Source organism: Nicotiana sylvestris, chromosome 11, assembly GCF_000393655.2.
Source record: "Nicotiana sylvestris chromosome 11, ASM39365v2, whole genome shotgun sequence".
Taxonomy (NCBI): Eukaryota; Viridiplantae; Streptophyta; class Magnoliopsida; order Solanales; family Solanaceae; genus Nicotiana; species Nicotiana sylvestris.
Window position 1 is genome coordinate 78,368,947 of NC_091067.1, and position 12,307 is coordinate 78,381,253.

General features: G+C 34.5%; 1 protein-coding gene across 1 annotated transcript; it reads right to left on the reverse strand.

The window, feature by feature from the left end:
• Window positions 1–8,216: 8,216 nt before the first annotated feature.
• LOC104221872 ((S)-8-oxocitronellyl enol synthase ISY1-like) lies at window positions 8,217–9,951 on the reverse strand. Its single transcript, XM_009773009.2, has 2 exons — window positions 9,772–9,951; window positions 8,217–9,583 (listed from the first exon to the last, which is right to left on the reverse strand). The coding sequence occupies exons 1-2, from the start codon at window positions 9,808–9,810 to the stop codon at window positions 8,456–8,458; spliced, it is 1,167 nt and encodes a 388-aa protein (XP_009771311.1). The 5' UTR covers window positions 9,811–9,951; the 3' UTR covers window positions 8,217–8,455.
• Between the last annotated feature and the right edge of the window lie 2,356 nt (window positions 9,952–12,307).

Below are 12,307 nucleotides of genomic sequence, written 5' to 3' on the forward strand. Positions count from 1 at the left end.
TGTGATGTACCTGGTACTCCTGGTTCATTGTTGTTCCCACTCGTGATTTGGTGGGCGATGAAAACATGCATTTACTTGAGAAGTGAAAATTTGAACGTGAGTTCTTCTCTTCACCACTTTCTTTTCTTTTCTCTTATAATTTCAATTTCCTCATTTGTTTTTTTTTTGCCTTCCAGCAATCATGAAATTTTTCGGTGAACTTCCTAACTTTCTTGATTGGGTAGAAAAATATTGACTGTTGCTCCTATGGATCAGAGATAGTGGAAATTTGTTTCTCAAAAGTTCTGGTGGAAAGTGAAAAACCATGGTATTTTATCTTACCGTACCGTTTTCTCACCATAAAGTTTCTTTCTCTGAACCTTTTTTGTTATTCCCAGGTTTTGATGTTCGTGGCATTCGCCCCGCCTCTATTTCTATTGCTAGGTTTTCTGTTAGCACAATCCAAGAGCATATTTTAAGCGTGTCTTCTTCAAAGAGGAAGAACAATGAAACCCTCGCCTCTGATAAAGAAGTAGAAGAAGAAGATGATGGCTCTCTAATAAGGAAGCCACAAGTTAGGAGGCTTATGTTTTTAGATGATGAAGCCACAGTTACCCCCAATCTACCTTCAGGACCCCTGCCTTTCAAACTTGTTGATGAACTTGAGAGTGTCTTTTTGGACATCTCACAAGATGAAGATATTGACCATTCTAGTAATTGCCCCTCAAGTCCTATTGATAGACTCTTTGGTTAAGGATTTGGGGGTGAGGAAGATTTTGGCCATGTTTCTGAAGATCCACCACCTTGTTTCCCTTGCAATGACCTCTATTGCTCCTGCTTTTATTCCATTCATCTTTTTTGCTACCACACTGGTAGCTATTTTTATTACCACCTACAGCTACTGATGCTGTTTCTGATGATGCTCCTTAGTTTTTCACCCTTCACTTTAGAATTTTTCTTTTATTAGTGTTTATGAAACATTTTATTTTTGTTTGAAGTTGATTTTGAAAAACTTTTCCTTCCCTATTTTCTAATATTAATACTAATATCATTTCGTTACATATTTTATGTTATGCTTTTTGCTCTTAAGTTTTCGAGCTTTTACTTGCATTTGAAATGCTTCAATATGCCGCATCTAAATATGCACGGGCTTCTTTTATATAAAAGAGGTCTCTTTTATATTAACAACACTAATGAAGATGATGTCTCACCTTCATATTAGTGTAAAGATATGAAATATGAAGTAATTTGAAGAAGCTTTATTTGAACTTTCAAACATATATTTATGTACAACATTTTCATAACTACTTTCTTTATAGCAAGTTTACAGGTACGGGTATGTCTATTCCGTTTCTAAATTTATGGTCTTAACCTAAAAGCTCTTGGAAATTTTATGCGGAATCTTCAACTCTTACTTCCCAATCCCTCTGCGAGCTTGAAAATTTAATATTTTTCCTTCAAGGTTTTTTCTTTGGCTAAGCTATTCTTTTATGGTGGACATCTTATTCCTTTGTGTACTTTTCCATATGCATAATCCCCTCCCCAATATTTAAGCATTGAAGTGTGAAAACTTGAACACTTGATTAATGCCATTCTTCAGTCCTTTCCCTTAAAAAGAAAATACATACGGGACTCGGAGGTAATTTTTTAGATGATGACTGCTTAACCCTTTCCATCAGAATTACTGTAACCTAGACCGAAAATAATTAAGTATTCTGCGTGTCTTTCGGGTCTAATTCCATCATCTGGTATGGGCTAGCTTTTTGCCTATTGTCTAAAATGATTAGTAAAACTTAAATGAACAAAATAAAAAATAAACCTTTTAGGAAACCTGAACGTGGGTATTTGCTCAAAAATAATACTTCGTCAAGTGAACTGCATTCCAATGGGATGGCAACACATTTCTATCCATAGTCTCTAATTCATAAGCTCACTTTCCAGCAATACCTTTAACTCGATATGGGCCTTCCCAATTTGGACTCAATTTTCCTGCATTTTTCGCGTGTGTTGATCGAAAAACCGTTTTTAGGAAAAAGTCCCCGATCTTGAAATATCTCAAGTTTGCCTTCATGTTATAATATCGTTCAATCCTCTGCTTTTGCGTTGCCATCTGAACCAAAGCTACCTCTTTTCTCTCTTATGTCAAATCCAAATTTGTACGAAGTTTTTCCTCATTTGACGCTTTATTTGCATGCATGTACCTTGTACTCAGTTCTCTTATTTCCACCGGAATTAAGGCCTCAATTTCATAAATAAGAGAGAACGGTTTTTTCCCGTACTTTTTTTGTCGTTGTTCGGCAAGCCCATAGCACCCCAGTTAGTACTTTAGGCCACCTTATTTTTTATTCTTCTAACTACTTCTTTATATTATTGATAATGAATTTATTTGTCGCTTGTCCATTAGCTACGGGATGATAAAGTAATTTGTTTAATTTTTCAACTTCTGAAAAAATCAGTAACCCTTGCACCTACAAATTGCGGCCCATTATCGCAAGTGATTCCTTTGGGACTCCAAACCGGTATATTATATTTCTTCAAATGAAGTTGATAACTTTCTTTTCTCGTACTTGTTTAAGGCACCTGCTTCTACCTACTTTGAAAAATAATCAGTTAAAATTAATAAAAATAGCCACGGTAGTAAAGGACCTACGATATACATCCCCCGCTTCATAAACGGCACGGTGATATGATTGAATGGAGAAACTCCGCCGGTTGATGCATATTATTTGCATATCACTAACACTTATTGCACCTTGTTACAAAAATATTTGCTTCATATTTCATCTTCGGCCAATAATACCCCGCTCTTATCAGCGTTTTCACCAACGATCTTCCTCCGGTATGATTACCACAATGCCCTTCATGCGCTTCTCGCATCAGATATTCAGTTTATGATGGTCCAAAGCACCGTGTTAGGGGTTCTCAAAATATTTTGCGATACAAATTTCCTTTTATTAGGCAATACTGAGCATCTTTCTTCGCAGCAATTGGGATTTCTTTTTATCCTTAGGTAAAATTTCATACTGCAAATAATTCACAAATTCGTTTCTCCAATCCCAAGTAATTTATTGAAATTTACTTTGATTTTGGTATGATCAAGGGATGAATGAAGCAAAAGCACCACAATCGCATTTTTTGCGTTTGACACATCTGCCATAGACCCCAAATTTGCTAACGCATCGGCTTCTGCGTTTTTCCCCCTGGGTATTTGGACAACTTTCCAAATTTGGAAATGCCTTAGTAACTCTTGTACCTTTTCAAGGTATTTTTGCATTCGCGTCTCACTTTTCACGTAATTCCCTTGCATTTGATTTACTTCAGCTGCGAGTCACTTTTGATTTTGATTTGTTCAATCCAAGTTCTCTTGCGAGTTCCAAACCTACAATCACGGCTTCATACTCTGCCTCATTGTTAGTAATTGGATAACACTTTATTGCTTGTCTTATACTCACCCGGAAGTGAAATTAAAACAATTCTCAAATCTGCTCCTTTTTACATTTGAGGACCCATCGGCATATAAGGTCCAAGTCCCCAGATTAGACCCGGTAAATACTCGTACCTCATTTTCGGCTTCAGAAAAAACTTTCGAGCTGAAATCCACTACAAAATCCGCTAGTACCTGAGATTTTATGGCAGTTCTAGGCTGACAGATAATATCATATTCACTAAGCTCTATAGACCATTTAGCTAACCTCCCTAGTAACTCTTGCTTGTGCAATATATTTCTTAACGAAAAAATAGTTATAACAGAAATATGATTACATTGAAAATAGGGCCGTAACTTTCTTGATGTCATTATTAATGCTAATGCGAGTTTCTCTAAATGGGGATACTGTGTCTCGTCATCTAATAAGAATTTGCTAACATAATAAATTGGAGATTACTTACCCTTGTCTTCAAGTACCAGCACCGCGCTTACTGCCACCTCTGCGCTTACTGCCACCTCTGATACAGCTAGGTAAACAAATAATCTTTCTCCGTCCCTTAGTTTTGCTAACAGGGGTAGTTTTGACAAATACAACTTCAAATCCTTCAAAGCTTGTTGACATTCGTCAGTCCATTCAAATTGATTTTGCTTTATAAATATTGAAAAGAATTTAAAGTATTTTTCTGAAGATTTGGATATAAATTTTTCTAAAGCTGCAACTCTACTTGTTAATTTTTGTACATCTTTTTCGCTTGTAAGTACATCGGGTATTCCTTAATTGCTTTGATTTGAGCAAGATTCACTTCGTTGCCCCTGTTAGAAAGAAGAAATCCTAAAAATTACTTGAAGCGACACCAGAGGCGCATTTCTCTGGGTTTAATTTCATGTTATACTTGTGGAGAATTTCGAAGATTTCACTCAAGTACTGAAAATGGTCCCATGCTCATGCTGATTTAACCAACATGTCGTCAATGTAGACTTTCATGGTTTTTTCCCAAGTCCTCTTGAAACATTTTGGTCACCAGCTTTTGGTACGTTGCTCCAGCATTTTTTAAGCCGAACGACATAACTTTATAACAGTATGTCTCCCTATCTGTAATAAATGAAGTTTTTTCCTCATCTAGAGGATGCATCTTTATTTGATTATAGCTAGAATATACGTCTAAAAAACTTAAAAGTTCATGATCTTGCGGTAAAATCAATGTTCATGGCCTGCAGTAGAATCAATTAATTGATCTATATGCGGTAAAAGAGAAATTTTTGTGTAACCACGTATTATATACATCGTGTGCAGTGTCCTATATTTTATATATAAATTTTTTGTGTTATTATTATTGATCTCTAATGAGAAGGGTCATATAACTAAAATAAGATTTGTAACGGACTACACAACTAAATCTCATGTGCAATGATGCGATCAAATTTCATTTAATGCAAGTAAAAGTAGTTCCATAAATTAAAATCAGTAGTACGACTTATCAATGTAATCTAGTAGGAAATAGGAATTATCAATGTGTAGTCAAGTTATAGACACCTCCTCTTCTTTGTTATCAGAACTTTGTAAGATATCTTCTGATTTCCAATTTCCATGATACATTAACATTTAAGACGGCTTAACTTTGCCATCCAGTATCCTACTTTTTATTTTGTAACGCAGAGTTTTATGAAATTCCAATTTGCCATCTCAATGACATCATGAGGGTGAGTTTTGGTATAAGTGTATAACATAAAATTTTCAACAAAGATAACATTTTCTTATCTCTGGAAACAGTTTTCTGGATACTGTTTTGTATTTGATTGGTTATAAAAGGAACATATATTAATCCTATAACACGTACCGTTAACGGAGATAGTGCTTTGATATATTATAATTTTTGGGTGCTAAAGTGTGTTGAAAAAAGTTGACAGACAACTAGAGCTTGGATACTTGTAAGTTGTAATAAGTGACATGTCATTTTCCCATTTCAAGTAGAAATATTATATTGAAAAATCATTTTTAACAATTCAATATGACTAAACACTAAAAAATGATTTACGCATGAAAACAATTCGTCCGAAAACATATTACTTCAAGTAGCATGCATCTCATAGGACCTTGACCCGCCTGCTAATCTTCTATTAATTTTTTTAAACATTGTTGAATATGATAAAGTCGCATTCACTAACGGACTCATAATCTGTCTTATACCAAACAAAACATTTATACTGTCCCAACTTAAAATCCATATTTTTTTTGTTTAATTATCTACTGCCAGGAACATACTAGTTTGATTTGATCCAGATTCACCGGGTATAAGGTACATTGAAAGGTGAAACGTTCCCTACTAGAAATTTCACCCAAAGGTGTGGCCTAATGGTCAATAAAATGGAAGGAGACTATGAGGTCCCAGGTTCAAATCCTAACAAAGGCAAAAAAAATACTAGTGATTTCCCTCATCTGCCCAAACCTTTATGGACAAAGCTTGTGTTTGTGGGAGATAACAGATACCCGGTAAAACAGTTTAGGTGTGCACAAGTTGACCCGATTAAAAATAAAAGGATAGATGAATCCCATGCTTCCCACCACATCCCTTGGTGGATTAAAAAAAAATCCATGGTTCCCATTCTTGTTGACTGACACTGCCAAGGAACATTGCTAAGGGACATGAGGATCTTCCTGGGGCGTGATTCATGTCAATGGACATGGTATTCATTCTAGTAGAAAAATAACGTTTTGCCCGTCTGCTAAATGAGAATTGTAACCAGCGACCTCAAGCTTATACCTATTGATGAGTTTAAATACGAAGTACTTACGATGTATATATTTATTACACCATCAAGTTGATTTAATACAACAAGTAATTCTGTATCGCAATATCTAATATACTACTAGTAACTTAAAAATAAAATGATAACTTGCTATAACCACTAAATTATCCTGACAATATAAAATTCTTTTACTGTCAGCAATCCATGGCGTAAATCCCTATTGATTACTACTACCTGTCATTTTAGCTTTTAAACGAACATTAAACTTGTGCTTTGCTCCTCAGAATGATCGGAAAGCAATAACGTCACTTAGGAAAGGACATAAAAGTTGAGGCAATCACTTTGATCTTTTTGTTGCTTAAAATACCACGCAAGTACTCTCTTCTTTAGATTGTGCTTCAAATTTTAAGATCAACATCCAAGACATATACGGACGACAATAGACAAGATTGTTGATTGAAATCACCTAACTCATGCTGGATTAATCGTATGTTGAGCCGGAGCAATGAACTTATTTGAAGTGGCTATTTCGTACCAGAGAAGTCTATGTACGAACAAGAATTATTTTATTTCCCATCTAGCTACTCTAGGAACCTCTTGTTTCCAATGCCAAATCTATCAAATTTGATCAACCTATCCAGACTAGAACTATTGATTGATTCTACATTAGCACTAAAGTAAGGGGACTGCTTAAAAATTCTCATTGAATAAGTTAGAGATATATTAGATAGAGTGCAGCCAGGCTAGAGAGAGATGGGGAACTACTCACATATAAATCTTCTTTGCACGAGCTTCCATAAGTCCCGAAATAGACTCCAATTACAAGTGTTAAGCATCAAGCAATTCAATCAAGAGAAGAATGGGCAAGAAAAAATTAAGTACGAATTCATCACAGATAAACTGCTAATCTAGCTCTTTCATAGAGGAAAACCCAATTTCCATTTTCTGGTTAGGCACCCTTGCTAACTAGGAAGAGGGTTGAAATAGGATTGATCCAAGTCTAATGACCCCCCAAAACATTTGTGCAGGCTTTAATCCAGAAACAGGTCATGATAATCTATTACAAACATCAAAAATATAAACACTGAAGAAGCAAATAAATCATGGTGAATCAAGCAACTTGACTTATTAGTTTGCCTGTCAAAATAATATATTATTACATAATTTATGTTGTTGACCAAAAAGAACAACATATGATGTTGAAAACACTTGTTTTGATATGATGTTGAAAACACTTGTTTTGATCCTTTTCTATTAAGCGTCATGCTGAATCAAGATGTGCTCTTTTATGATTACATTCATCTTTGCTATAATTGAAGTCATTTCTTACGCTAGAATAATTGAAGATGCATGTTATCAATTAGACATCCAAGATCATGTATTTGTAATTCTACATGATGAGGATCTGGATTTGGGAACTGCTTCAGTTTGTTAGACCACATTCTTCTTGAATTTGCAACTACCCAGTCATATCCAGATAAATGATATCCAATTTGATACATAGATATGGTGTACTCTAACTATGTACCCTAAACAGCGATGGGACGACTACCTGATCTCCTTATTGATGTACATGTTACACAACCTCTGAAATGCAATTATATCAAAAAATTGTTCTTCATCTGGTATACACTTCAGATTTTAAAAGATGAATATTCGTTAACCTCAGTATTCGACTTTCATAGCAAATGCATCACCATCCATAAGACCTTCTAGATTTAGCAATTCGCATTCAAAGATGGCATTATTCAAAACAAGCAGGGCACATTCAGACCATGGACTTGAAACTTCAGATTGCTAATTTCCGTTGTCTTCTACTTCACTTGTAATCTTGTCAGATATTAGCTCATTTTCCATTTGCAATGAAAATATCCATTTATAAATCAAGTGCACCCATATGTGCTTACAACGTTAAAGGTTAGACACTCAAATAGGTCAAACATTACTAACATGTAACAACTTTGTAGAAATGGTAGTGCAACAAGAAGTTGTTTAACTTCTTCATTAGAAAGGTGATAAACAAATATCAACACAATAAAAAAAAAAAGATGCTAAACAGATCTCATCAAACTAATAAGCACTTTCCAGTCATCAAGGCTACCAACATGTACAAAAAGAAGATGCAAAAAAACATAACAAATGGATAATTACAGCAAAACAGCATATAGAAGCCAAAAGTTACATCATTTCAGCTAGAAATTGCTTCAATTTGCTATTATTACTTCTTATTAAACAACATAATAGAGAGGAAACAAGCTCAAATAATTTATCACACAGTAAAACCAAGAAACGCACATCAAACTAAGGAACAACTTTGTAGGCTTTCACCTTATCAATCCAGGAAATGAAGGCTTTTTGCGAGTTCCGGAATCCCAAGAAACCGTGTTCCTTACTCTTGTTCATAGTATCTAGAGGGCAATCTCCAGCAAGAATAAGATCAACAAACCACCAAACTCCAACATCCTCCAATTTAGCAGGCGTCAATCCGTTCTCCTTCACAATCTCATCCCAAACTGGACCTTTGTCTTTCATCATCTCTGCCAAAGTGCACCTATTCACTTCATCAAACTCTGCGGCTTCCACTCCAAATTGCTCCGCCAAAACCTTCCAGAAATGCTTCCACTTGAAAACATCCCCATTGCTCACATTAAACGCCTCATTCTTAGCATACGGATCCACTGCAGCCCATATCTGATGCTCAGCAATCAAATCTGCATCCGAGCAATCCGAGTATCCATCCCACGCTGCTTTAACGCCTGGAAACTTCAATGGCAACCCTTCATGTTTACATATAGCTGCGTAAACACAAAGCGTTCCAACAATGTTCATCAAACTATACGGTGAAAACCCGAATATTGTCCCGGGCCTATGAACTGACCATGTCAGTCCTTCCTTCTTCTCCACCTCCTTAAACAAAACATCCTCAAGAGTGTAATAGAAATTGGGGGCGTCTAATCTAGGTAAATCCTCGTGAAATGGAGAATCATGAGCAACTTTACCATACAATTCAAAGGGGCCCAAATAATGTTTTCGGCCTGTTTGCAAACAGATGTGGCGCAAGTTGGGACAATTAGGGATAATAACACTGAGAACATTTTGAAACATCTTCCCATTAATTTCACAGTTTTCAACCTCAGTGGATCTACTGGCCCATGTCACGTAAAAAACGTGAGTAACATCAGTTAGAAGGGAGAGTTTGGATTGGGTATCTTCTGGGTTTGATATGTCACATTGGATGTAGTCAATGGGGTGATCGGCGTTCCAAGACGGTCTAGGACGGCGGGCAACACCGTAGACCTTCCAAGGACCGCCGGGGGTGTCAGCGAGAGGGAGGATCTCGGCGAGACTGTTTCCGACGATGCCGGTGACACCGATGATTAGAGCTACGCTTTGGTACTTGGGTGGTGCATCATCTTCTTCGAATTTTTTCTATGGAATTAAAATTTGAATTAGATTAGATGTAAAATCAAAAAAAACAACTACTGTATGTCTCAATTCCAAGCAGACGTAAAAATCGACTATATATAGATTGATTCAACTTTTACTTGGACCTGTTTCATTTCTAATAGATGCAAAATAGAGAATGAGTGAAGAGAAAGAGGAATTGAAACTTTTACCTTAGCAGCACCAATAGCTCCAGCCCACCACCAGCTCATTTTGCAGTAGATTTAGAAGAGAGAAATAGTTTGTTTGAATCTCAGGATGAGAAGAAAGAAACTTGGAGAAATATAATGATGGTCAATCAGTCATAGCATAGAGACAAGGGAGTGCGTGACGGTAGATGAGTTGTGGCCCTCGCATTCTTTCTTTTTCTACTATATTATTATATAATTTTAAACAAAAATTATACTAGTATTACTCCTATTTTATACTCTCTCCGTTCCAATTTATGTGAACGGTTAGACTGGTACAAAGTTTAAAAAAAATGAATACTTTCTGAATTTGTGGTCCTAAATAAGTTAAAAAGAGGTCCAACATATTTGTGTAATTATAAAAGCTTCTCATTAAAGGTATAATTGAAAGTTTAAGCTAAATTGTTTCCAAATTTAGAAATGGGTCATTCTTTTTGGAAAGGATAAAAAAATAGGTTCATATAAACCGGAACGTAAGGAGTATTATTTTCATAATTATTAATAATTAAAATGTCATATTTCGTTTTAGATTGTAATTTTAATTTATATTCTGCTTAAGAAAATCATATTTTTATTTTAAAATAACATAAGCTTATTATGTTAGTATTATAAAAAATAATTTATATATCACAAAAAATGCATTATATGTTTGTGATCATAAATTTCAAAGAGTTTCTTTTAAATTCTTAAATTCGATGACTAATCAAATATTTGCCGTAATTAATTTTTTCTTTTCCTAAAAGAAAATTATACTTTTTTTATATATTTGGCTAATTGTGGGATTTCACTAGGTTTTTTATTGTTTTTGTTATTGTTGGCTAGTCCTTTTTCTTGGAGGATAAAATTTTGGACTTTTATAAATTGAGGATCTTTGGTTCTCATCTAGTAGCATCCACAATGTAGACTCTAAGGACTCGTTTAGCATGAGGGATAAGTAATAATTAATCTTGGGACTAAATTTAAGAAGAGTTTATCACATGTTTGGTTGAGAAAAAATTATGGTATAATTAATTCCTAAATTTGTAGTATTTTTTTTATCCCCATAGAAAGGAAGAATAACTAATCCCGAAATAATTAATCCTGGGATAACTTCTTTCCAACCAAACGACTCCTAAGAGCTCGTTTGGTATGATGGATAAGAAATAATTAATCTCGCGACTAAATTTAAGAAGAGTTTATCCCATATTTGGTTGGTAGAAAACTGCGGTATAATTAATCCTGTGATTAGTTATCCCGGGATTGTAGTATTTTTTATCCCCATGAAAAGGTGGAATAACTAATCCTGGGATAACTAATTTCGGGATAATTAATCCTGGGATAACTCCTTTCCAACCAAACGACCCCTAAGGAGTTTGAAAGTCTTGTTTAAAGGAAAAACTTGTGAGATAAGTATTGTTATACTCTGGATATTTTGTATTTTTTTATGTGGATTGCTCGTGATGTAAGACAATCAATCGAATCACGATAAATATTTGTTTCGCTTTTGGTATATATTTTTATTTTGTTGCCTGATTTATTATTGTTAAAGGTATGAGTGTTCAAACCGAACCGAAAAATCGCACCAAACCGAAAAACTAAATCAAACCGATTAAAAAACTAGACTAGATTTGGTATTGAATAAAAAAACTCGAACCAAACCGACATATAAATATATAAATTTTATTTATATTTTTAAGACTTTATAGTGAATTTTCTTTAGAAAATGTAGAAATATTTGGGATCCTCTCATGTATTAACCTTGAAAGCGTAAATTAACGAAAAATTATTGTTAGACTTCTAAGAAAATAACTATCATGTGTTACTAAAAAAATTCTCACATTAGAATATTTTAATAGATCATATGTTTGTCAATTTTTTTCCATATTTACTAAACATATATTCATTTATCAAAGCTTTATCTATAATTTTAATAAAGTAAGATTGAAATAATATTCATGTAACAAAAAAACCCGAAAACCTGAAAAACCCGACAAAACCGAACCAATCCAAACCGATATAGATGATTTGATTTGATTTTGATAAAAACTGAACCAACCCGGTCCATGTACACCCCTAGTTGAAGGTATGTTTTGTTAGCTTACACGTGATACCTGGTTATCACGATCCTGCAAAAATAATTTATCAAATTAAATTTTTAATTAGAAAATGTAAAGTTGGATTTTAGTCTTGTAGCTCCGCTCTAAATCGCTGATAGTATATTCATTAGTCATCCTCCTCTTGTAACTTTTCGTCGTATGCGCCACTCCTATTTCAAAAAAGGTTCTACAGATTTTCAGCTGTTACGTTAGTATCATAATTTCTGAATGTTTTAAGGGAGCTAGGCATGCTAATTGCTAAATATTAAAACGCATATAGCACAGTTGTCTACGAAAAATCTATTATTCCTTGAAATTCATGCAAAATTAACCATGAACATAAAAATATAGAAGCAAATTAATGATATAAATAAGTTATACTCACCAATTCGTTGCAGTTAAGACTTACTTGGTTTACCCTTATACATATCAGGTCTTATTTTTGC